Below are 25,334 nucleotides of genomic sequence, written 5' to 3'. Positions count from 1 at the left end.
GCCCCTATTATTATCTAGGCCTGATGAAACATGTCTGAGAGGTTGAAAAAGAGGATTAGGAGTTTGAGGCCAGCCTATCTTCAAAGAAGAAACCACTATTAGTTCAGGACAGTAATTGTGTTTTATTTATTTTTCTCTGGAAGGCCTTCCTATAGATCCAGATGAAGACTCTGACAACAGTGCAATTTATGTGCAAGGATTAAATGACAATGTGACCCTGGATGATCTGGCAGACTTCTTTAAGCAGTGTGGGGTTGTCAAGGTGAGCAATAGTGATCAAGTAATCTAAGGGAAATTTAGCCCACAGAACGTATGTGAGATGCTTAGACTGTGCTTGGACTGTGGATTGTTCCTTGACTGTTTTGTTGGCATCTTGTGTTGGCTCCTTAAACACTCTAATTCAAGACCCTGTGTCATACGGGCTGGAAGGGAGCCCAGTGATGGAGCCCTTGCCTAGTATGTGCTAGGGCATTGAGGCTACAAAAACAAATAGCTCCTCCCTTTGTTAGTTGGGTTGGTATTGTTGTTGATTTTAAGACAAGACCTCATGCGTTCTGGCTTGACTCTCCATATAGCAGAGGATTCCCTGATTTCCCACCTCCCCCAACACTCAGTTTACAGTCTCACTCTACCACACCCAACTTTAGCCAGTTTTTGTAGATGAAAAATGGCTAACCAGCTTATGATTCTGTTACTAAGTCTGCTATTCTCTTTACTTATAAATGAACTTGTCTTTTTCTGTTGTGGAAAAAAAAAAGTAGGTTTTCCTTAATATTACCCTGAATACTTAATAACTTGGAGACTTTTTCCAAGTTATCACTTAATTGTTTTAAATGCTTACAAAAACACTGAAATACATTGTGTTATATAGACAGGGACATTTAAATCCTTACAGATTTGTTTCCCAGGATAATAAGGGTTGAGACTTCACCACGGGTGGTGGTGCATGCTGCTGATGCCAACGCCGAGGGGGGATGAAAAGGAAAAGAAGCGGAGAGCTTGAGTTTTGTTTTTGTTTTGTTTGAGAAAGGGTCTCATCGTGTAGCTCTGGCTGGCCTGGAACTCACAGAGATCCACCTGCTTCTTGTTTCTGCTTCTGCGTTATGGTACCACACCTGACTGTTCTTGGTTTGGTCTGTTATTGGTTTATTTTCCTTTTCCCTGTGTACAGGCGTGTTATGACATTTTATTGAAAGGTTTACCTGAGTCTTCATACCCAAGAAGTCTGGGTCTCCTGTTTGTTCTCTCTCTCTTTTTTATTTTTTTTTAAAGATTTATTTATTTATTATATGTAAGTACACTGTGGCGGTCTTCAGACACTCCAGAAGAGGGTGTCAGATTTTGTTACAGATGTTATGAGCCACCATATGTGGTTGCTGGGATTTGAACTCAGAACCTTTGGAAGAGCGGTCAAGTTTTTTGTTGTTGTTGTTTTGGGGTTTTTTTTGTTGTTGTTGTTTTGGGTTTGGTTTTTCGACACAGGGTTTCTCTGTGTAGCCCTGGCTGTCCTGGAACTCACTGTGTAGACCAGGCTGGCCTCGAACTCAGAAATCTGCCCACCTCCCTCCCAAGTGCTGGAGTTAAAGGCGTGCACCACCACTGTCCCCTGCTCGTTCTCTTTACAGTTATTTTTACAGTGCCCTTTGTGACCATGTGGAAGGGTCTGTGCATGATCTACAGAGTATCTCTGGAGGTCAGAGGGCAGCTAGTGAGAGTCTGTCTGGTCTTCCTCACTGTGGGATCCATGCATTGATGAAAGTGGTAGGTGTCTGACCGGTCATCTTAACACAGCTGTCCACCCTTTACAATACAGGTTAACAGAGTCTGTCTCGCAATTGGAGAATAAACAATATTTTCTGATACTAAAGCCTTAAAGGTGTATAATTGACTTTTAAAATTATATTTTATGTTTATGAGTCTCTGAGTTTGTCTGTCACATAGATGTAGATACCCAAGAAGGCCAGATGTCATGAAACTGGAGCTTCAAGTTGTAAAGTCTGACCTCAGAATTGTAGACTGAGCGTAGGGCCTCTGTTAGAATACCAAGTGTTCTGTAATATTTTTCTCTGCCTGTTTATGCATGCACACACATCCACCATTAATGATTTTCTGTTACTTTACCCACTCTGGGGGAAAGTGAAACCCCAAATTCCTGTGCTTGTATTTTATATTTAAGATGTTGATTATTGGCTGGGTGTGGTATGCATGCCTTTAATCCCAGTACTCAGGAGATAGGCAAGTAGATCACTGAGTTGAGGACAACCCACCACCCAGGTTTTTTGTTGTTGTTTGTTTGTTTGTTTTAAGATTTATGTATGTAAGTACACTGTAGCTGTCTTCAGACACTCCAGAAGAGAGCGTCAGATCTCATTATGGATGGTTGTGAGCCACCATGTGGTTGCTGAGATTTCTAGCCTTTGTTTGGCTTTTCAAGACAGTATTTTTCTCTGTGACCCTGACTGTCTTGAAACTCATTGTCTTTGCTTCTGCCTTCTGAGTTGCTGGGATTAAAAATGTGTCCCACTGGGCAGTGGTGGCACATGCCTTTAATCCCAGCACTTGGGAGGCAGAGACAGGTGGATTTCTGAGTTGCAGGACAGCCAGGGCTACACAGCGAAACCCTGGCTGGAAAAATGAAAAAAAAAAAATTGTTCCAACATCACTCAGCCACTTGTTTTTACTTTGTTTCATTGGGGAGGGGGTCTGTGTGAGGGGGAGAGAGACAGACTCATGCATGTGTGCACATAGAGCTCTAGTATCAGTTGCCGTATACTCTGGTTAAGTTGAGAATTTGGCATCAGATATTTTTTGTTTTGTTTTGTTTTGTTTTGTTTTTTGTTTTGTTTTTCGAGACAGGGTTTCTCTGTGTAGCCCTGGCTGTCCTGGAACTCACTCTGTAGACCAGGCTGGCCTCGAACTCAGAAATCCACCTGCCTCTGCCTCCCAAGTGCTGGGATTAAAGGTGTGCGCCACCACCACCCAGCGACATCAGATATTTTTAATAAGGATTTGTGGGACTGGAGAGGTTGCATAGGGGTTAAGGGCATTGGTTGCTTTTCCAAAGGACCTGTGAATTTATTTCCCTCTACTACATAAAAGCTCATGATTGTCAGTAACCTCCAGGTCCAAGAGATCCAACACTTGAATGGTGTATAAATACACGTGTTGGCAGAATGCGCATTCAAAGAAAATTAATAGAGGTTTTAAGATGAATGTCTACATTCATATGGGGCTTCATTCATAGATGGTTCAACAGTTATCAAGGACTTGCTGCTCTTAAGGACTCAAGTTCGGGTCTCAATGCTATCTTCTACAACTGCAGTTTGGGGGAATCTGATGTCCTCTTCTGGCTTCTATTGAGATTGCACACGTGCGCATACATGCATGCAAGCGTTCATAAACATAAAGTATTTCTGGGTTGGAGAAATGGCTCAGCATAAAAGAACACTGACTGCTCTTCCAGAGGTCCTGAGTTCAATTCCCAGCAACCACATGGTGGCTCACAACAATCTGTAATGGGATCTGATGCCCTCTTCTGGTGTGTCTGAGGACAGCAACAGTGTACTCACACGAAATAATCTTTAAAACAGATAAGTATTTCTAAAAAAAAAAAAAAAAGGTATTTCCTTGAGGGTAAATAGTTGGCTCAGCCACTGAGAGCACTAACTGCTTTCATAAGTTCTGAGTTCAAATCCCAGCCCCCCATAGTAACTCCACAACTGTCTGTAATTGTAGTTTCACAGGACCAGATGACCCTCTTGTGTACAAATAGTTGTAGATAAAACATGCACATACATAAATATATTTTTAAAGACATTTCCTTATTCGTATAACTAATTTGCTATATTCTTTTCCTGTCTTTTGGTTGGTTGGTTGGTTGGTTTTTTGGTTGGTTTTTGGTTTTTGATTTTTGAGACAAGGTTTCTCTGTGTAGCCCTGGCTGTTCTGGAACTCACTCTGTAGACCAGACTGGCCTCAAATTCAGAAATCCGCCTGCCTCTGCCTCCCAAGTGCTGGGATTAAAGGCGAGCGCCACCACCACCTGGCCTATCATAATTTTTCTAATGATATTGACTGATACATATATAATTTTAGGTGTTTGAGATGGTAGCTTGCTCCCTGTGGCTCAGTCAGTCCTGGAACCAGTGATGATCTTCTTACCTCACCCTTCTGAGTGCTAGCATTACAGGCAGGAGCAACTATGCCCAGCTTGCCTCAATATAGTAGTGCCGGAGAGATGGCTCAGTAGTGAAGAGCACTTGCTGCTCTTTCGAGTGACCCAGGTCCATTTCCCAGTATCTACGTGGTGGCCCTCGGTGGTGACTCAAGTTCCAAGGGATCAGACATCTTGGTCTCTGAATTCAGGCTTATACATAGTCACATAATTTTTTGTTTTTAAGTCTTAATGCTAACTGTCAAAGACTGCTCAGTAAGATAACAGTGCTTCCCACCAAGCTTCACAGCAGCACTGTTCATGGGTATGAGTATTTGGGTCAGTTTGTAAAAATACTTTCTTTTGAGCCCTATAGAGAGCACTCGACTCCTACTAGATAAACACATGAGCCCGTGTGGATGGGGCATTGTTCATGTTCATACTTGCTGGACGGTGTGATTTCTAAAGGCAAGCCAGCAACAAGCCATCTTTCCAGCTCTTGGAGGGAATCAAGAGTTTGTGTAGTGTATTCACAGCCGAAGGAAGGAAGGAAGGAAGGACGGGGCTTTTTTGTTTGTTTTTCTTTCTGCTTTCAGAGAGCTGGGGATCAAACTCTGATCCTGTTCATGCTAGATCAGGGCTCTGCGAATAAAGTGCATCCCTGGAGTGACATCCTTTAGAAGAGTTATATCTCCTGGTTTGACGTCAGTGCCTCTTGGGGTACATAATGTGGCTACTGCACAGATACCAGGACCAGGAATAGGGCCTACATTGCTTGATTTGATTAATAAACACATCAGAGCTGTGAAGTTTATCTGAATAGCTACATGTTGTAGAAGCTAAGGAACAGTTATAATTCTGATATCCCAGGGAAGACTTCACCTTTAATAAACTGTCCGTGGAATGAGACTGCCATTGGGGGAGGGGGTCTCACTGTGTTGACCTAGGGATAGATCTGCCATTTGAGTTTGGGGATTAAATTGTGGACCACCACACTATGTGTGACTGACTGCCTTTTGCCATTTTGGGGTGCTTGGGAACTACATAAACTTTTAGCTCATGTTACAGTCACGTCTTAATTGTTGCTTTATGCATAGATGAACAAGAGAACTGGACAACCCATGATCCACATCTACCTGGATAAGGAGACAGGGAAGCCTAAAGGTGATGCCACGGTGTCCTATGAAGATCCGCCAACCGCCAAGGCTGCCGTGGAATGGTTTGATGGTAGGATGTACTCTTTGTCACTCTGACTTGTGCTCACTCGGGCACATTTAGAACTTAGAATAGTTTCCTGTGTCACCTTCCAAGAAAGAAAGTATTGCTAAAACACCATTTCTTTAGAGTCTAGAGACAGAAGGTCTACTTTCCCTTTTCCTGATGAAGGAAGGAATTCGAGAGCTGAAAACAGTAAGAGCCACTCCAGGAGGAAGTTGCTGTCTGTGCCCTTCTGTTGTTAAAGCACACAGACACTGGCCCTTGGTCAGCATAGTTCTTTATTTTGTGTTTGAGTACATAGCACCCACGCCTGAGCTGCAGGTACTTCTCTGAGCATACCGTAGTAAGGGCAGAAAACCCTTCCAAAGAGACACGCCAGAGAGAGCACCATGAGGGTTGTGTGCTGTTTCAAGTGCTCTACCACTGAGTTTTATCCCTAGGCCTTGGATGTTTTTTAAGTGAAGGTTTCATTATGTGGACAGGCTGATTTTGAACTTGAAAGTCCTGCAGAGTTCTAGAATTACAGAAATATAATTGGGGTGTAGGGTGAGACAGGGTAGCCCTGGCTGTCCTGGAACTCACTCTAGACCAGGATGGCCTCGAACTCAGGAATCAGAAATGTGATTTAACATCTTTTGTTCTGACCTTAACAATAAAGTTGTTGGGTGTTTTGTTTGTTTTATTTCCTTTCTGCTTGTTTTGAGATAGAATCTCATGTAATCCAGGCTGACCTCAAACTTCATATGTAGCTAGTAGTAGTAACCTTCTTTGAGCTTTCTGATCCTCCAATCTGCTTCTGTTTCCCAAATGTTGAGATTATAGCTCTAGGCTACAGTTTTATGCAGTGCCGGGGATTGAACCCACGCCTTTGGCCATGTTAAGCAGGTCCTACCAACTATGATACATTTCCAGTCATATGAGGAAAGAGCCTAGAGGTTGTGAGAGGGCAAGTTTCATGCTTCAGTGTGTGTCAAGTTCAGTGAGGTGGAATCTGTTAAAAAGCAGCTGCTTAGAAAGGGAGGAGTTGGATGTGAGGATCACTGATGTTCTGTAAAATTTTTCCAGGAAAAGATTTTCAAGGAAGCAAACTTAAAGTTTCTCTTGCCCGAAAGAAGCCTCCAATGAACAGCATGCGGGGTGGCATGCCACCTCGTGAGGGCAGAGGGATGCCACCACCACTTCGTGGAGGTATTAGGCACTTTTGTTTTAGCTACTTTGATGTTATGTTAAATGGGTTTGGTTGGGTTGGGTTGGGTTTGATTCTTCCAGTAATATTTGCCCTTGAGAATCTTAGTTGACTAGTAAACAAAGAAAGGGGTATATAAAATTGATGCTAGACCATTGAAAGCCAGCATTATATTAATAATATGGTTAACTGGTCAGAGGGAGTGGACAGTTCCAGGAACCATCTGCCTGGATGACAGTTTCACTGTATGAAATGCCGTAGTCAGAGGCTACCTGAAAGGGCACAGGAAGAAGAGAGAGCGTGTGCAGCACTAAGCTTATGGAGACTACGCCATAGCAGTGTTGCTATAGAGAGTTATTGACTGTTATTGCAGGTCCTGGTGGCCCAGGAGGTCCTGGAGGACCCATGGGTCGCATGGGAGGCCGTGGAGGAGACAGAGGAGGCTTCCCTCCAAGAGGGCCCCGAGGTTCCAGGGGGAACCCCTCAGGAGGAGGAAATGTCCAGCACCGAGCTGGAGACTGGCAGTGTCCCAATCCGTATGTACTTCGCCCAGCAGATTGATAGCGTGCTAGTGATGACACCTTATGCCCACTCTGGGACAGGACCGGGGGTGAGGGGGGACTCAGTACTCTGGTTGCTTCTGGAGGTTCATTACCGCCTGAGATTGTCTGCAGATCCTTGTGCTTTGTGCCTGAAACTCCATAATTGTGCAGAGTATGGTGTGAATCTCTCCACCTTTCTCAGCTCTCTCGGTGATTTCTTTCTGCAGGGGCTGTGGAAACCAGAACTTCGCCTGGAGAACAGAATGCAACCAGTGTAAGGCCCCTAAGCCCGAGGGCTTCCTCCCGCCACCCTTTCCACCTCCGGGTAGGTACAGGTTTTCTGGAACACTTCAGCTTCCTGGTGATTGACTAGTGTCTGCTCTCTAGGAGAAGGATTAGCAGATGTGCCACAGCATGTCCTCAGAGTCACCTCGGCTTTTACTCCTCTGACTCACCTGTCACTCTCGTCCCTGCCTTAGGTGGTGATCGCGGCCGAGGCGGCCCTGGTGGCATGAGAGGAGGAAGAGGTGGACTCATGGACCGTGGTGGTCCTGGAGGAATGTTCAGAGGCGGCAGAGGTGGAGACAGAGGAGGCTTCCGAGGTGGCCGTGGAATGGACCGAGGTGGCTTTGGTGGAGGAAGACGAGGTGGTCCTGGGGGGCCTCCTGGACCCTTAATGGAACAGATGGGAGGAAGAAGAGGCGGACGTGGAGGACCTGGGAAAATGGATAAGTATGTGGTGGGAGAGCACTGCCCCTTCCCAGCCTCTGCTGCAGTGAGTCCTGGGACACCTGGGGGCTCTGACAGGGTTTTCTGTCCTTTCTCATTCTGACCAAAGGGTTCCTTTGCTTTGCAGAGGCGAGCACCGTCAGGAACGCAGAGACCGGCCCTACTAGAGACCTGCAGAGCTGCATTGACGACCAGATTTATTTTTTAAACCAGAAAATGTTTTAAATTTATAATTCCATATTTATAATGTTGGTGACAACATTATGATTATTCCTTGTCTGTACTTTAGTATTTTCACCATTTGTGAAGAAACATTAAAACAAGTTAAATAGTAGTGTGCTGAGTTTTTTTGTTTTGGTTTTTGTTTTGGTTTTTTTTTCCTTTTTAATATGGTTGTTTTCAGACTTAACAATGGGAACCCCTTGTGAGCATGCTCAGTATCATTGTGGAGAACCAAGAGGGCCTCTAATTGTAACAATGTTCATGGTTGTGATTTTTTTTTTTTTAAATAAAATTCCAAATGTTTATAAACTCATCCTTCTCCTCTGTTCTGCAATCTCATGTCCAGTTCTTCCCATTCCTTACTGGATGGGAGCAGGGACTTGTGATGCCCTCGACGATGCCCCCTGGCCATGTGTCTCCTACCTTAGGCACTGAGTTGCCCGCTGAAAACCTGTGCTCTCATCCCAGCTCTTAGCTTTCAACTCCCACTATCTGAATCCACAGGATCATCCTGTGCCTTTGCTGGGACAGCAGACCTGACTGACTGTTTCCTCTGTAATGCCAAGTGGTCATTCTTGCTCCTTTATGTGGGAAGAGGATGAGCGGTGCCCTACTTTACAGGGTCAGGGTCCAGGGCAGCAGTTGGCTGCCCTGCCATCCCATTCTGCCTTGTAAGGGTGTAGGGTCAGCAGTCAAGTGGACTGCATTGAGCCTTCTGCTTTGTTTTGTTCTCTTGCAGGGCACTGGACAATATTAGAGTCATCTATCCACAGCTAACAGCAGTCTGAAACTTGTGAATTTTTGCTAGGTCCTGGACTGGACTCAGCTCATATAGAAACAGTTGTCTCATGCTATTTATTTTGGATCTGCAAGTAACCCACAAAGGCTAAATGGCAGCCCTGGGCTGCCTTGGTCATGATTTCCCCCAGGATTCCAGTCACAACAGTGAGGTCTGTGTCACTGTTGACATGTCAGGATATCCCAATGTTAGAGGCTACTGTATGGGACAAGACTCAAACAGGCCCCAGATAAGGGACTAGAAGACTTAACCTTTGTTGCTCTTCCCTTCAGAACAGTAGCAGACATGTCTCCCAACACCAGGCCACAGTACTAACTACTATTTTGACAATTATGATGTGATAACTACAGTTCTATTTTACAGATGAAGTCACTGAGGCTTAGGGAAGTTAAGCATGATACCTAGTTTTTGTGTACGTTTCTCCAAGACTGAAACATTCCATCCCATCCTTCATGGAAGCTCTTTGAAAAGGAAAGTAGTAAATAACTCAAAATGGCTTCCTATTTTGTCTCTGAAATAGACCAGATTTACCAACCCCCAACTTGCCAGGATAAGTAAAGCCAAGCTGCAAAGAAAACGGTGGTGGCGCACGCCTATAATGCCAGCACTCTGGGAAGCAGAGGCAGACGGATTTCTGAGTTCGAGGCCAGCCAGGGCTACACAGAGAAACCCTGTCTCGAAAAACCAAATCCAAAAAACAAACAGAAAACTCAGCTAAGCCAAGTTTTGAAACTTGAGAGAGGTTTAGACCAACTGAGGCACCTAGGAAGGACACTCACCTGTTGAGCTGCCTGCAGGCTATGACCAGGTCCCAGCTTTGGGAGCTAGCTGTCACTCTCAAAGTGCTTGGGTGGGCCTTTGGTGATGCTGTTGTTTGAGTCGTGTCTGCTCCCGGAAGCAACCCCAATAAAAATTGTACTTTTGCTGGGCAGTGGTGGTGCACATCTTTAATCCCAGCACTTGGGAGGCAGAGGCAGGTGGATTTCTGAATTTGAGGCCAGCCTGGTCTACAGAATGAGTTCAGGACAGCCAGGGCCATACAGAGAAACCCTGTCTTGAAGAACCAAAAATAAAATAAATTGTACTTTTGTAGTATCAGTACTTCTGTCTGTTGTGGGTTCCCTATCAGGAGTGAACAGACGTGTGTGTGGCATCTCTCCCAAGAAGTTTGTCCGACAACACTAGTGTCCACTAGATTCAGCCCGTCTCCTATATCCAGAACCCTGAAGCACAGTGAGGTGGTTATAGGTAGGGGTCAAATTCCTGCAGAGCTGCTGGTGGCAATGGTACCTTAACCTCCCCAGTCCTCAGGTTCCCTAGATCTACAAAACTATCATATGAGGCTGGCAAAAAGGCTCATGGGATAAGGGAACTTGCTATCATGCTGCAATATCCAGGATCCCACGTGGTGAAAGGCAGAACAAACTTCCAAAAGTGTGCCTTGCCTACATACCTTGGCATAGACACACACACACAAACACACACACACACACACACACTAAATAGTTGTAATAAGTATCAGTGTATTGGATTATTTTGAAAACGATTGCTGGGTACTATGGGTCATTACCACTTATTACGGGACCAGTCATTTCTCAATTCCTTCACTTAGCATTCAGTCTCCATAGCCAATTCTCCAGGACCTCACTCCCTGCTGGGTGTTATTTAGCAACCCCGTGCCCACAACACTCACCCCCAAACCTGGGATTTCTCCCTCATCTATACTCACACACTCACCTCACTAACATCATCAGTTCTCAATGGGCAGTCAAAATCTAGTATCTCCTCGCCATTCCAACCTAACTAAACCACTTGACTTCCTCAGAGGCTCTCTGCCCCTGCCCCTGCCCCTGCTCACAACAGCAGTTACAGGAGCCCTATGACTGCTAAGTCAGCCTCTCCTACTCTAAATTCCTTCTTAGAAAGGCCTGTGATCCCAGCAGAGAGAGCACGTGATGAGTTCAAAGCAAGCCCAGGCTACATAGCAGGACTCTGTAAAAGTAAAGGCCTTAAATCCCAGCATTCAGGAGGCAGAGACAGGCAATCTCGATATTTTAAGGCCAGCCTGGTATACATAGGGAGTTCCAGGCCAGCCAACCCTACATAGTGAGATCCTGCCTCAAAACCACAACGAACTCCAACAACAATAATTTAATAATAAATAAACCTCTTTTGCTTCCATGACCTTTGAAAAGCATGGTCCACAAGTCCCCAATGTTTCTACCACTCCAGCCTTGCAAACCTACCTACTTTTCTTTCTTTCCTTCTTCCTTCCTTTCTTTCCTTCTTTTTTGAGATTAAGCTTCCTCAGTGTGAAAAACTTTCCCTCTAGATGTCTCCCAGCTTCCTCCATCGCCTCCTTCCTTGACCTGAGTTAAAATTAACAGTCTTTCCGCACACATCCACAGATTGCAGTCTCTCTTCAGCATCTCATTCGTCTCTCCGGCGACAGTAGAGGGCAGGATTCCCCAGATCTTCCGCGCTCTTCCTAAGGCGTGTAGTTGCCCCTGCCACGCCCCCTCTTTTAACCTTGCCCGCAGCCACCTTCCGATCCCTGAGCCTCAAAGTCCTTGTACCTTAAGCTACTATCCCTGGGCCGTCCCGCAGGAAGAGCACCCAGTTATCTGGCTTGCAGAGGTCCACCCGGGACGGAGGTGACTCTGCAGTCCCCGGCCACTATCGCTTCCGGGAAGGCCACTGTCATGGAGGAAGGACAGCTGAAAGGGTCTGAACCCCTCCTGGGAAGACCCAGACGCGGAGTTAAAGGTGGGGCGATGAGGATGGGGGGGCGCCGCCTTGGGGCCTATGGCCCGAGAAAGGCACGGCCCCTTTAAGAGCGCGGCCCCGCCCCTTCCTGGCCGGATCCAAATTCCAGGGGGGCGGGGCGGAGCGGCAGCCTGGAAGCAGCAAGCTCGGGCGGCGCCTGTGTGCGGCGGCGCGGCCCGGCTCCGGCCCCGCCGGGGCGATGCTCCCCGGGGCGGCGGGATGAGCCAGGTGAGCGCGGGGACCCCCGGGACCCCTAGCCGGAGTGCCCGGAGGTGGGCCGGGCGGTGCGGGGTCTCTGCTTCCCGGGGCTGTGTGACCTTGACTGGGCACGCACCCTCTCTGGACCAGGCCGCGAGCACTGCGGAGGCTCGCGGGGGCCATTCGGAGTCCCGGCCTTTCAGGCAGCATCTCGGGCGGCTTTCCGCAGCAGGAATCGGGCCTGGCTGGGCGACCCGATTCCTCCACCCACTGCTCTGCGACCTTCAGCGAATGCCTGCCCTTACTGCGCCTCAGTTTCCTCATCTGTAGAATGGAGATACGGTCGCCGCTCAGCCTGTGGCGCGGCCCTTAGCGGAGGGCAGAGGGAAAGGCGGGGACTTCGTGCAGGTTGTGGACTGAGCAATGGACACAGTCCCTCTGAGGTTCTGGGCGAGGCTCCTCTCCTGTCCCTCCCTGCCCACATGTCTTCATGTTTTTAAATGGCCTTTCTTCCTCGTGGGTGCCAGCCTGCCCCCAGCCGCCCTCCCCCGACCAGCCAGACAGCAAACACAAACACTAAGATGGTACAGATGTTCCTGAGTCCTTTAATGCAGGTCATGGCACTGTGAGAACAATGAGGTGCCTGCCCCGTTTGCCCCCAGCCTGCACTTAAACTTAGCGTTTCCCGGGAGTGGCGGGCTGGCAGAGGTGGACCGTTCTGAACCCTTGCGAGTCGTCCCAGCAACCCTGACCTATGTCCCCACAGTGACTCCACCGGCCCTGGGCATGGCGGACCCAGTGGCGGGCATCGCAGGCTCGGCCGCCAAGAGTGTGCGACCCTTCCGATCCAGTGAGGCCTATGTGGAAGCCATGAAGGAAGACCTGGCCGATTGGCTCAATGCTTTGTACAGTCTAGGTCTCCCCGGCAGTGGCGACGGCTTCCTCACGGGGCTGGCCACAGGCACAACCCTGTGCCAACATGCCAACGCTGTCACCGAGGCTGCCCGGGCTCTGGCTGCCGCCCGTCCAAGCCGAGGTGTGGTCTTCCAGGCACACAGTGTGGCGCCCGGCTCCTTCATGGCCCGAGACAACGTGGCCTCCTTCATCGGCTGGTGCCGGGCTGAGCTGGGCGTGCCTGAAGTGCTCATGTTTGAGACCGAGGACCTGGTACTGCGCAAGAACGAGAAGAGCGTGGTGTTGTGCCTGCTCGAGGTGGCCCGCCGCGGGGCGCGCCTCGGCCTGCTCGCCCCGAGGCTGGTACAGTTCGAGCAGGAGATCGAGCGGGAGCTTCGAGCTACCCCTCAGGTCTCCAGCGTCCCTGCTGCTGAAGAGGATGTCACGGAAATTGTCACTGTACCGGGGGCTCCCGCCCGCACACCCCGCATGACGCCCAATGACCTTCGAAACCTTGATGAGCTGGTGAGTCTCCTGCTGTCCACACTGGGTGACCCCCTGCCCGCCGCGCCCCATCTCCCCCATCAGGGGGCCAGATGGCAGAGCTAATGCCTACCTTAACCCTAGGCCTCCCGGGCCCGCTCTCCGCAGCTGCCCCATAAAAGGGTACTGCCAGGTGTCTACCTGGCCACAAATGAATAAGCGGCCCAGAGAGGCAGAGGCGCTGAGCGGGGCCACACAGCGCAGGTCGCTCTGAGGCCGATAAGACCCTAGCTTCTGGCCAGAGCTCAGCTTTTAGTATTAAATGAGCGGCAACAAAGTTCAGTGCATTCCTTCATTTGGAGGACTGTGACTTGGGGACCTTTTGGCACACAGGGTGCTAGGCAGATGCATTGGTAGCCCCAGGTTGAGGCTACATGTAGGAAGCCCTCAGCAAGAAGTCTGGTGCCCTGATGGAGAAAACCTAGCCCCACTACCTGGGCTCCTGGGAACAGGAAGTGCTCCCGGGAGCACGGAGCACCGGAGGTCCAGGCCTCCAGCCCCCTCCGCCTTTCCTAAGGCCTCGGTGTCCCTGCCGCCCCCGCAACCCGGCCAAGAGTTTCTTTCTTATCAGGAGCTGAGGACAATGATGTGCCTGCCCGAGAGTCAGGCGCCTGAGGGTTGTGGGCAGAATGGTAGCCCGGTCTCCACCCACCCCAGCCTGCCCCTGGAGCACTCAAGGCCCCCATCCCCGCCCCCTGCTCCTACCCTCAGGCACCGGGCTGCCTTGGGGAGGGAGAAGGGCAGGCTTCCACCATAGCCAACCCGCCATCTCCTGCCTCCACTGACATGTGTGTATGCAGTTGTGTGCTGGGGGCAGGCGGGGCGTTGTGCCCGCTGGGTGTGTGCCCTACACTGTACCCTCTGATTGGGGTGTCCAGCTGGGCTGCCCCTGCACCCATCCTGGACCTTCCTGTCCAGGCTGTGGCCCTCACCAGTGTGAAGAGGCTATGGATAACTTCAGCGCTCTAGTGGCCTTAAGGCCTTTCCGAGTGTTTCTTCAGGTGACTGACAGTTCTTGGCTTCTTTCATTCGGTTGGCTGAGTTCTCAGAGCCCCACAGTGGTCAGGCAGAGGGCCTGTGTGGGACCTTTGAATAGGCACATCCGCCTGGCCTGCAACTGCTAGTTAAACCCCGGGAGGCACTTGATGCTTGACCTTCGGCCTTCTCCTCTTCTCCGGCTTCAGGTAAGGGAGATCCTGGGCAGGTGCACCTGCCCCGACCAGTTTCCCATGATCAAGGTCTCCGAGGGCAAGTACCGCGTGGGAGACTCCAGCTTGCTCATCTTCGTGAGGGTAAGTGGGGGAGGAGGAGGCCAGTCCAGCCCTCGGACTAGTGGGCCCGCAGTGACCCTCCCTCCCTCCCTCCGGCCTGCAGGTGCTGAGGAGTCACGTGATGGTGCGAGTGGGCGGTGGCTGGGACACACTGGAGCACTACCTAGACAAGCACGACCCTTGCCGCTGCTCTTCTACTAGTGAGTGTCGGCTGGGAGTGTGGGCCAGCAGCAGGGAGGGGCTGCTTTCCGAGGGATCGCCCCTCACCTGCTGTATGGTTCCCACAGCCCACCACCGTCTGCCCCAGCAGAGGGCCGGGACTTTCTCCCCGCAGAGGGGCTCGCCCACTCCTAGTCCCCGCCCCGGAAGCCCGGTTCCCGGGAGTGAGCGCCGGAGCTCCCGGCCCGAAGTAACCCCCATCAGCCTGCGAAGCACAAAGGAGGGGCCCGAGACCCCGCTCAGGTGAGAAGTTGGAGGATCACCTCGAGCTACTAGGGCCGGTGGGGGTGGGGAGTCCGCCTGGGCGCCGTGACTCACACCCTGGGAAAAGTTCCCGTGCGTGGGGGCGGGACTGGCTTCCCATCTCCATGGCAACCCAGACAAACCAACAACACACAGCTGGGGCGGCTCCGGGCGGAGGCTGGTCCAACCCAGACTTCGGAAGCCAAGGGCGGGAAGTCCTGGCGGCCTCAGCCTGGGCGCTCTCTCGCGCCTGGAAGTTCCCCGGCCGAGCGCAGACCTCAGCGGCTCGCTCCACCCGCGCCAGTGATACGCATCTCTCTCGCACCCCACCTCAGGCCCCGCGATCAGCTGCCCCCCCTCCCCCGCTCCCGCCGCTACTCCGGGGACAGTGACTCCTCAGCCTCCTCAGCCCAGAGCTGCCCCATGGGTGCCCGCAACGACGATTCAGCCACCGGGTCCCGGAGGGAACGGCCCAGCCACCGGCCGACCCCCGCTCCTCCGGCCTCCCCGAGACGGCCGCCCGCCCCTCGCAGCCAGTCTCGAGAGCGGCTGGACCGGGGACGGCCCCGCATGGCCCCGGGAGGCCGAGGCGCTCAGCTGGCCACCTCCAGCCCGGCACAGCGCACCCGCAGCCAGAGCCGCGACGAACAGGCGGTACTGGTGGTGCGCAGGGACCGAGACGGCCAGCACTCGTGCGTGGCCCGGGGCAAGGGTGGCGGGGGGACAGGGGGCTCTGGAAGGAGTACCCCGCAGACTCCGCGTGCCCGTAGCCCTGCTGCACCCCGGCCTTCCAGGGGCCCCAGCCCAGGCCCAGAGCTGGCCGCCACACCTGCCAGCCTCTTCCGCACGCCCCTGCAGATTGACCCACAGCAGGAGCAGCAGCTGATCAGGCGCCTGGAAGAGGAATTCCTGGCCAATGCCCGCGCCTTGGAGGCTGAGGCCAGCCATACCCCCATGGGACCAGCCCCTGACCCTCCAGCCCCGGACTCTGCTTACTGTTCATCCAGCTCCTCGTCTTCCTCACTCAGTGTCCTGGGTGGCAAGTGCGGCCAACCCGGGGAATCAGGCCGCGCAGCCAATGGGCTGCCTGGGCCCCGCTGCCAAGCTCTGTCCAGCTCTTCCGATGAGGGCAGCCCCTGCCTTGCCGTGGGAGGGGCACCGGATGCAACCAGGAGCTCTTTGGCAGGCCCAGAACCCTCACTGACCTGGGCAAGGGGGCGGATGGACACACAACCAGACCGTAAACCCTCACGCATACCCACACCTCGGGGACCCCGCCGCCCATCGGGACCCACAGAGCTCGGGACTTGGCATGCCCTGCATTCGGTCACCCCAAAGACCGAGCCAGATTCTTCAATGTGATGGACCGGCTCAGCTGCACCCACACCCCATTCCATTTTCTTTGTGGCCTTAACCCACCCTTTGCATCAGGGACCCCCCCATCCATCTCTTGAGCACCAGACCTCATGGGACCAGACCCCACGGGACCACATGGCACAATGGGACACCTGTTGTACATTCCGGTTTGGGGGATGAGCGTTGCTATTTAATTACTAATATTATTGAATGCCTTAGAGGAGACCGGTCCAGCCCGGTGTCCAGAGGACCTGTGGTCCAGTAAGCAGAACCTCTGACAGTAAAGTATTGTTCCAGCTCCTGTTTTTGGGGGACCGAGCCTTCATTATACGTTGGGATTCTGGAGTTAACTCGGTGCTCTGGAACTGCCTATTCCGGAACAAGAAACCCTTAATTTGCTTTTGCTTTTGTTTTTATTACCTGGTAAGGCATGACTTTAAAAGTGTCTCCAGTAGCCAGGCCAGCAGTGGAGAGGTAGAGGCAGGTGGATCTATGTAGTTCAATATGAGCGCTAGAAGCTGTACAAATGCTTCTGATCACATTCGTAGTCAAGTCCTTGCCATCTGTATTATGACCCAATAAGGTCTCAGATAAGAGTGATCTTGTCCAATGATTGAGAGTTGGCTGGTCCAATCAAGGTCAAAGAATAGCCCGAAGGCCAGGAGTCCGGGTAGGAGCCAGCCTGGAGATTTCCCCGTCCAATCTGATCACATGAGGCTGCAGCGCGCTGGGTGCAGCGCCCCCTGCAGGCGCAGGGCGGGATGCGCAGGACGTGTGCGCACCAAAGCACAACGCAGAAGCTCTCGGAAGAGACGCAGCACGTGCCAGTTGTATTTGGCTGAGCACTCGAGGTAGCCACAGCGCCAGCCCCTGCGGACCAGGGTGGCCAGTGCACGACGAGGTCCGAAGCGCAGCCGCTGACGGTCCCGCTTGTTGCCTACCACCAGGATGGGTGCCTCTGGCGCTCCCGCCGGCCTGGAGGCCCGATGGAGATGAGAGACGCAGTGCTGGAGACCCCGTGACCAGGGGAACCCACCCCATGTGTACAAATGAAGGCGGGTCCCCTCCTATGGTAGAGACACCCTCCCCCGCGGTGTGCTTACACAGCAAGAGACCCTCAAGTGGGCACAAAGTATGATCCGGAAGCACCCAGACCATAACTACCCACTCTCCTAGCAAGACCTCCACCTCCAGTCAAGGCCTCACCTGTTTTCCGCTATGCGCTGCCTCAGGGCTTTCACATAGTCGAAACTGTCGGGGCTGCAGATGTCGTAGACCAGCACGAAGGCGTCTGTGTCCTGCAAGCTCCAGTCTTTAGGGTCCGGCCACTCCTGGGGGCAGAGGCCGAGTTTTATAGACCCTCCCACTCCAACTCATCCTCACCCCCATCACCTCCCGACCACACTCTGGAAGCACCCTCCCCAGGCCACATTTCCCGGCCGGCCGGCTTGGATCTTATCAGTCCTTACCCCTCCTACTTCCTGGGCCTCCTTCAACCTCCTACCCTCCCAACGTATGCTCCTGCTGCCTCTAGCTCCCAGCTGCAGACCCGGGACCTGCAGTCCCCCGGCTGACATGGTAATTGTGACTGTCCTGTATAGGTGAAGCCTCTGGCTTAAGCTCCTGCTGCTCCTTCCCGCTTGCAATATTCTGACAGCTTCTTTTACCAAACTTCACTTAGCCTCCCAGGTGCTGCTCAAATGCCAGCCCCTATGGGACGCCTTGAAACGCATGCAGTGCCAAAGACTGGGAACCTGAGGGTGCAGTGGCCCCCTCTAAAACTCCCAGTGTCTGGTCCAGTCTGTCACAGCAGCGCGGCGTGTGCTGAGCCAGGCATTGACCCAGACACCAGCAGGCAAGGAAGACAAGAAACAGCCACAGGGCACCTCCAGGCTAGCACAGGAAGCTCGCGTGCAAAATACCCAGACACACTCTTCAATCCCAGAGCCCGCTCCGGCACCCTGGGTTAACACGTGGGCTCGCACGTGGGCACCAAGTGTACACACCCCTGGCCCCCTCGAACCGCTACCTCAAGACTCCTGGGGCTCGAGCCGGGTCCAGCGACGTCACCGTCGCGGATACTCAGGTCGTAGACAGCTCCGTCGAGCAGCACCGCGGGCCGGTAGAGGCGGGGACCGTCCGTGGGTCGGTGGCACTCAGGATAGTCACCAAACAAGAACTGGCGGATGATGGCGGTCTTGCCCACTCCCGGAGCACCCAGAACAGCCACCCGCAGGCTGCCGCCCATGGCTGGGCCGCGCTTCCGCGCCTGGCACCGGGGACCTTCATGAGCCCGTACTACGCCTTGCCTGCCCGGCCCGAGATTCCCGCATCGCGCCGCCTACAGCACCTGAGCCACAAGAGGCCAGGCCGGAGGATGGAGCGGGCGGACGCACCCGCAGCTCCGCAGGGAGAGCGCGCCCGGCGCGGTGCAGACCCGCCCCCGCCCGTAGCTCCGTCCCCTTGTCGCTCGAGAGCCGCCGCCAGAGTCGGCCGCGCAGGCGGGCGGGCGGGCGAGCAAGCGAGCAGGGCCTCCCGGAGGCGGCGATGAGGTAACTGCCCGCCCCGCCCTTCCCGGGGAGGGTCGCAGCTCAGTGACAGCCGGCCGGGTCTTCTTCTTAGAGCCTAGTCCCCCAGGTGGCAGCCTGCTCCCCTAAACCGATCCTAAACAGAAGCCTCCGGGCGCCACCTTCCTACTCCTCCAACCACCGCTGGCTGCAGCCTGGCTACTGACCAAGACTATTGGCTCTTAGAATCAGGCCGTTTGGGGTCAGACCCAGTCCTGTGCTGAATGACCTTGGGCGAATCATCTTATTGGGTTTTGGGTCTGTATCCCGTGTCCACTAAAGGCTGACGGCTTCAAGACTTCCTCCTGTTTTGTGAGACTCTATCCTCTTTGTGAGCCCAAATCCTTCTGGGCTCTCCCCTGCTTCAATCTGGTATTTTTGGTTTGAGGAAGGAACTGAGGCCGGGCAGTGGGACTCTGGCCTTGGCCAATTTTCATTGCACCTACAAGGACAAATGGCCAGAAGAACACTGTTTCAAAGGACCAGCCTGGAGGGGGTGGGGCGGAGACAGAAGGGTCTGAGCCCAGCACAGAGGTCTGCTCAGCGGCTCCGCCCCAATCACTGCCTCAACAGGTTGGAGGTGAAGAAACAGATCCATGGGTCTGTCACAGAGGTGTACCACGCCCACCTCCCTGGGCAGGATCAGAAGCTCCTCTGACAGTTCGGAAAGTCGGGGTCTGCCCAGCCTCCATCCTGCTCTCTAGTCTCCAGGCACTGGAGGAGGTCCCAGGCGTCCCAGGTGTCTGCCCTCCACCCAGGTACTGTGAAATGCAGACACCCGGCATTGAACGAGACTCCTTATTCCACAAATGCTTCAAGTCTAACGGATGGCCAGGATGCTGAAATGGAATCAAAAGGAAAAAGAACGGTCTCCTCTCCCTTAGGAGAGAAGGCTCTAGAAATACTTAGACCCAGGCCTCTAAAGGCATTGACAATATGTCTACCAGGCCAGGAGTTAAATGGAAGAAAGGGCAGGAGAAACTAGCCCGAAAAGGGGGAAGAAGGCTCGGGGCAGCCGGAGACAGCAGCTAGAGGGCATTCCCTCACACTGGCTTCTCTTCCTCTTCCCAAGGGACTTAGGGCCTGTTCTGATTTCATCCCCGCCACGCCACCCCCCGCCCCAGCCAGCCGCTAGGGATAGTCTAGGGCCTCACATTCTGAGCCCTGACAGACAGCTGGCTTGGTTCTTTTCTTCCTCCTCTCGCTGAGCTCCCCCTAGAGTGACTTCTTTTCCATTTACAGGGTTCCAGGCTTCTGGGGTGCGTGAGCTGCTTTTTGCTTCCAGAAACAGAAGGGAATAGATGAACTCAGCCTCTTCCTCTTATCACAGGGCTGGGGCAAGGCAGACACCTGCCTGGCTGGCCTTTCGCTGGGACTGCGTGCGGTGCACTCCTAGGCCCGGCTCCAGAGTTCTCGGAGGTTTCCTTTCTTAGCTGAGTGTCCATGACTGGGCTTTCTTGGGAGTTGAAAGCAGCATCGTGGGTGAGGGACCCACCTCTGGGCCCCAGCGAGACTTCGCAGCTTCCGTGTTGTTTTTGAACAGTCTCATTTTGTATGCCCGACTGACCTCAAAGTTTTAGTCCTCCTGCAACAGCTTTTCCAGTGTTGGGATATGTGCAACACTATGCCTGGCTCTCACAAGCCGTGAAATATGCTGTCCCTGGACACCCCCTCCCCGCAGGGTTCCACAAATCCCTACACTTTCCTGGGAAACTTGCACACCAGAGTTACCAACAGCAGTTCCCACTTATCCAGGCTGGTGCAGTCCAGCCCTGGGCTGGGCCACCTGCCCATCTGGGTGCTGCGGGATGCAGTGATTTTTGCCTTAGGACCACTCCTGCCACTGTTTGAGGAAAACCAACACAAGGAAGAAAAAAAAAAAAAAGCTGGAGTGAGGTGGGCTGGTGGGCTGCTTCCAACCAGCAGGAGGCTGGGGGAGAGAGAGGCCCTAGTGGGCTGAAACTGAGGGACCAGAGAGGGCAGCAGGCTCTCAGGCAGCAATGTAAACTCATGCCATTGTCATAAAATGACATATTTCAGATCTGCTCTACTGACCTGCGCCAACATAGCTTCTTCCTGGACTCTGCATCAGCTGTAGGGCTTTGTCCCACCCTAGGCTCCCTCCATATCGTACCTGTAATCATGGCACCAGTTGTCCCAGCACTTAGTCACCTCCCTGAGGTCTAAACGGGAGTCCCTCACTGCTCAGACACCTGGCCCAAGGTTGTCATCATTATCACCACATCAATGGTGGCCATTCAGCTTCCTGAGGGGGAAATGGAATTTCAGGGCCATCAGGCACTGAAGTGACTGAGGCCTTGGAGGCTGGAACCTTCCTCCCAGAGCTTTGTCATCTATGCAAAATGCTTACACGCTCTCTCAGAGCCTTGGTTTCTACCAAAAGGCACTCCGTTACAACAGAGGCTGATGGCCGCAGCAGGGACCCCAGAAGATGGACTGCAGAGCAAGGCCCTGTCTCAAAATAAGAACCTAAGTAAGTGAGATATTAAATAACAGTCTGGACCTCACAGGGTTGTTGTGGACACAATGGGATAACACAAAGAGGAAAACACTGAGGCCGAGGAAAGAAAAATCTGTACAGAGAAAAGAATTCTATTTTATATGAAAGTATGAAGCCATGACGGTGGACATGTGGGTACACTGTAAGCAGGCACACATGTTCTCACTCTGTCGGCCATGAGGACCAATGACACCCTGAACACAAACACGTTCTGATCCGGGTCTCAGTTTGGGGCTGTGTGTTCAATGACAGAAACCAGCTCTGTGAGAAATGGCCAGCTGTAAGGTTGGGACAGGACAAACAGCTCAGAATAGCCTAGGCAGCCAGGACAAAGGGAAATGCCAAAACAAATAAATGAGCACAAGGGTGTCGGGTCAGAAGGACTGGCGGGACACGGACACAGGAAGGGCTCCTGCTGGCTGGAGCCGGTCCAGCCTCGGCACTGATACAATGCCGCATAGCAGGAGACTTAGGGACTCATAGCTAAGTACAGTGGCGCCTGTCACCCCCTCACAGCCGCGCCTGTCACCCCCCTCACAGCCACGCCTGTCACCCCCACACAGCCACGCCTGTCACCTGCACACAGCAGGCTGAGGCAAGGCAATCATGAGTTTGAGGGTTGTCTAGGCCATAGTAAGACCTTGTCTCCAAAGTAACAAGACAAGGACTGCCAGGAAGATGGCTCAGTCAGTAAAGTGCATGCTTACCACACACATGGGCGCACACACACACACACACACATGCACACACACACACATGAACATGTACATACAAAGCATACACACAATCAAAACAAGCACAAAAACTGATCCCTACGTCCAAACTGATAAAAATGATGGCTGGCTCGGGCCACAGCACTTGCCTAGCAGGGGCCTAGCTGCGTCCCTAGGTCTGGAAAGAGAAAGAAAACCTCAGAAGGAAGCTGGGCAGGGTGACTCAGGCCTTAACCCTGAGCTGAGGAGGCAAAGGAAGAGGAATCCTAGCCTGGAGAAACCCCCGCTCAGAGAGGAGGGGGAGAGGAGGGATACGGGATAGGAAGGAAGGAGAATTAGGGCAGGCGCAAGGTTCCTGTTGAGTCCCAGTTGAAGAAACAAGTAAATGAATTTTATTTATGTATTATTTTGTTGGTTTATTTGAACCCAAGTGTCATCTAGTCCTCAAACTCCTCCCTCTTGTCTCCTGAAGCTGGGATTAAATGCATGTGCCAGCATGTGGAAGAAGCACTTTTTCCTCACTTTTTGATATAGTCTCATTATATAACCTCTCCTGGCCTAGGACTCACTATGTAGACCAGGCTAGCCTTGAATTTATGGAATCATCTTGCCATCTGAATCCTGGAATAACCAGCATGTGCACTACATGTGGCCTTTACCAAGTGCGTTTATACTTGTTTATTTACTTACTTGTTTGTGTGTGGTGTGCATATTGTATGTGCACATGCGCGTGTGTGTGGGCATCCTACATGCGCGCTGACGTCATCCCTCTACCATTTCCTTTTTTTTTTCTTTTTTTTTGTGGTTTTTCGAGACAGGGTTTCTCTGTATAGCCCTGGCTGTCCTGGAGAAATCTGCCTGCCAAGCCAGGCAGTGGTGGCGCGCGCCTGTGATCCCAGCACTCTGAGAGGCAGAGGCAGGTGGATTTCTGAGTTTGAGGCCAGCCTGGTCTACAGAGTGAGTTCCAGGACAGCCAGGGCTATACAGAGAAACCCTGTCTTGGAAAAAAAAAAACAAATCCAAAAAACCAAAAAAAAAAAAAAAAAAAAAAAAAAAAAAAAAAAAAAAGAAAGAAAGAAAGAAAGAAAGAAAGGAAGGAAGGAAGAAAGAAATCCACCTGTCTCTGCTTCCCAAGTGCTGGGATTAAAGGCATGAGCCCACCACCGCCCCTTCTAACAATTTCCTAAATGATTCTTTTTAAAATATTTTTATTATTTTTAATTTTTAAAAATTATATGTGCAACCAAACATAGTGAACAATCCTTTAGTCCCAGCTTTGGGGAGGCAGAGGAAGGTGGATCTCTGTGAGTTCCAGGTCAGCCTGGTCTACAGAGTGAGACTCTGCTAAAAACCAAAAACAACAAGTGTGTAAGTGTGTGTGTTTGGGTGGTGTTGGGACTCACTCGGGGGCCTTGCCCAGGCTTGCCCCCTCGGTGTTAACTGGGATCATTCTAAAGGAGCCCAGTCTCCAAATGATAGAAACAGCTGATGAAATCCAAATAAAAACATTTTTCCCCAACATTAACTAACCCTGAACTTTATGTGAGACATAGGGTGCTATTTTTGTGTATGTGTGTGGGTTTTTTGTTTTTGTTTGGTTGTTGTTGCTTTTTTTTAAAGACAGGGTTTCTTTGTGTAGCCCTGGCTGGAATTAGCTCTGTAGACCAGGCTAGCCTGGAACTCAAATGCTTTGCCTAGCTTTGCCTCTTGAATGCTGGGACTGAGGCATGCTCTGTCAAGACACAGAAAAGGGCAGAAGACAAGGGGTGAAGCTTCCTGGTGTTTGGGGAAGTTCATACAGGATGAAAATGCATGGCAGATATGTGGGGAAGGGTGGATACTCAGTCTGTGGTGTAGAAGCGCCTGGGCGCCATGAGGGGGAGGGAAAGTTGGATTCCTACTTCTTTCCTACACAGCCAGATGGAGCTGAGTGAAATGCAAACGCTCACAGCAGACAAGTACTAGAAAGAGATACAAAAAGTTACATAAAGACCCAGAGATGGCTGAGGGCACGGGCTGTGCTTGCGGAGGATCCAAACACGTTCCCAGCACCCACGGGGCAGCTCACAGACACCTGGAACCGGTGATTCCAAGGCCACCTGCTGGCCTCCCAGGCGCACACAAACAAGGAAGAAAGAAAACACAATATTGACATGGAAAAAGAAAGAAGTTACAAAATGAGGAGAAATGAAGACAAATGGATAGAAAGTAGCCAACAACCATTTTTAAAAAAGTAGGTAAAAAAGTATAAAAATAGCTCCCCAGGAAAGAGCAGTTGCCCAGAAATACTGAATATAAGCCTGTTTAAAATACAGTTTTGAGGCCAGAGAGATGGCTCAGGGGTTAAGAGTGCTTGTTGATTGGTCAGAGGACCCAGTTTCAGGTCCCAGCACCCACACACCCACACACACACTCACACCCCCCCACACACACACAGTGCCTCAAAACCGTCTATAACTCCAGTTCCCAGGAACCCAGCCTCCGCTTCCGGCCTCCACAGTACCCACGCGGTGCACATACAGACATGCAAGCAAAATGCTTGTTCACATAAAGTAAAATGAGTAAGTCCAAACATGTCTTTAAACACAGCATTGCCGGTTATGGCAGCACATACCTGGAATCTTGGCACTTGACATGTGGAGGCAGGAGGATCAGAAGTTCAGGTATATCCTCAGCTACATAGTAACTCTGAGGCTAGCCTGGACCATATGAGACCCTGTATCCCTGACAGGATGGGGGGTAGTGTGGGGGGACTGGCGCTCAGGCCAAGAGTCCACCCCTGAGTGTGGCAGATGACGAGAAGCAGCTCCGGCCACGGCACATGAACAGAATACAGAAAGTTAATTCAAATCATTTAAGTAATTCAATGAAAACACAGCAAGAGGACATCCTTCACCTGCCACGTTGGAATCTGCTGTCGCAGGGACGCGGAAAGTCCTGCGGCCCAGCAATTCCTGTCTTTGGAGTTTTATCTACCTGCTCTCTGCAGATGTGGCAATTTGACTGGATCTGGAATCAAGGGAGAGGCAAGCCTGTGAGGGCTTTCTTTCTTTTTTTGGTTTTTTGAGTCAGGGTTTCACTGTGTAGTCCTGGCTGTCCTGGAACTCACTCTGTAGACCAGGCTGGCCTCGAACTCAGAAATCCACCTGCCTCTGCCTCCCAAGTGCTGGGATTACAGGCGTGCGCCACCACTG

The 25,334-nt window shown here is 51.9% G+C and overlaps 3 protein-coding genes across 4 annotated transcripts in view; 2 read left to right on the top strand and 1 right to left on the bottom strand.

The window, feature by feature from the left end:
- Positions 1-8,363, top strand: part of Ewsr1 (EWS RNA binding protein 1) — a 29,203-nt gene extending 20,840 nt beyond the window's left edge. For both annotated transcript variants that reach the window (XM_052198230.1, XM_052198228.1), the window contains exons 11-17: positions 144-262; positions 5,251-5,380; positions 6,437-6,559; positions 6,931-7,093; positions 7,327-7,424; positions 7,579-7,831; positions 7,956-8,363. In XM_052198230.1, the coding sequence (XP_052054190.1) occupies positions 144-262; positions 5,251-5,380; positions 6,437-6,559; positions 6,931-7,093; positions 7,327-7,424; positions 7,579-7,831; positions 7,956-7,995 (926 nt within the window). In that variant the 3' untranslated portion in view covers positions 7,996-8,363. The remainder of the gene's footprint in view (positions 1-143; positions 263-5,250; positions 5,381-6,436; positions 6,560-6,930; positions 7,094-7,326; positions 7,425-7,578; positions 7,832-7,955) is intronic.
- A 3,246-nt stretch (positions 8,364-11,609) lies between these two features.
- Positions 11,610-16,644, top strand: Gas2l1 (growth arrest specific 2 like 1). Its single transcript, XM_052198673.1, has 6 exons — positions 11,610-11,843; positions 12,580-13,232; positions 14,435-14,542; positions 14,625-14,721; positions 14,809-14,983; positions 15,319-16,644. The coding sequence occupies exons 2-6, from the start codon at positions 12,600-12,602 to the stop codon at positions 16,343-16,345; spliced, it is 2,040 nt and encodes a 679-aa protein (XP_052054633.1). The 5' UTR covers positions 11,610-11,843; positions 12,580-12,599; the 3' UTR covers positions 16,346-16,644.
- Positions 16,345-19,063, bottom strand: Rasl10a (RAS like family 10 member A). The gene is made up of 3 exons (XM_052198674.1): positions 18,369-19,063; positions 17,546-17,670; positions 16,345-17,314 (listed from the first exon to the last, which is right to left on the bottom strand). The coding sequence occupies exons 1-3, from the start codon at positions 18,585-18,587 to the stop codon at positions 17,047-17,049; spliced, it is 612 nt and encodes a 203-aa protein (XP_052054634.1). The 5' UTR covers positions 18,588-19,063; the 3' UTR covers positions 16,345-17,046.
- Between the last annotated feature and the right edge of the window lie 6,271 nt (positions 19,064-25,334).

Source organism: Apodemus sylvaticus, chromosome 11 (genome assembly GCF_947179515.1).
Source record: "Apodemus sylvaticus chromosome 11, mApoSyl1.1, whole genome shotgun sequence".
Taxonomy (NCBI): Eukaryota; Metazoa; Chordata; class Mammalia; order Rodentia; family Muridae; genus Apodemus; species Apodemus sylvaticus.
The sequence above is the reverse complement of the archived record's forward strand: the minus strand, read 5'-3'. Positions and strand labels throughout refer to the sequence as shown.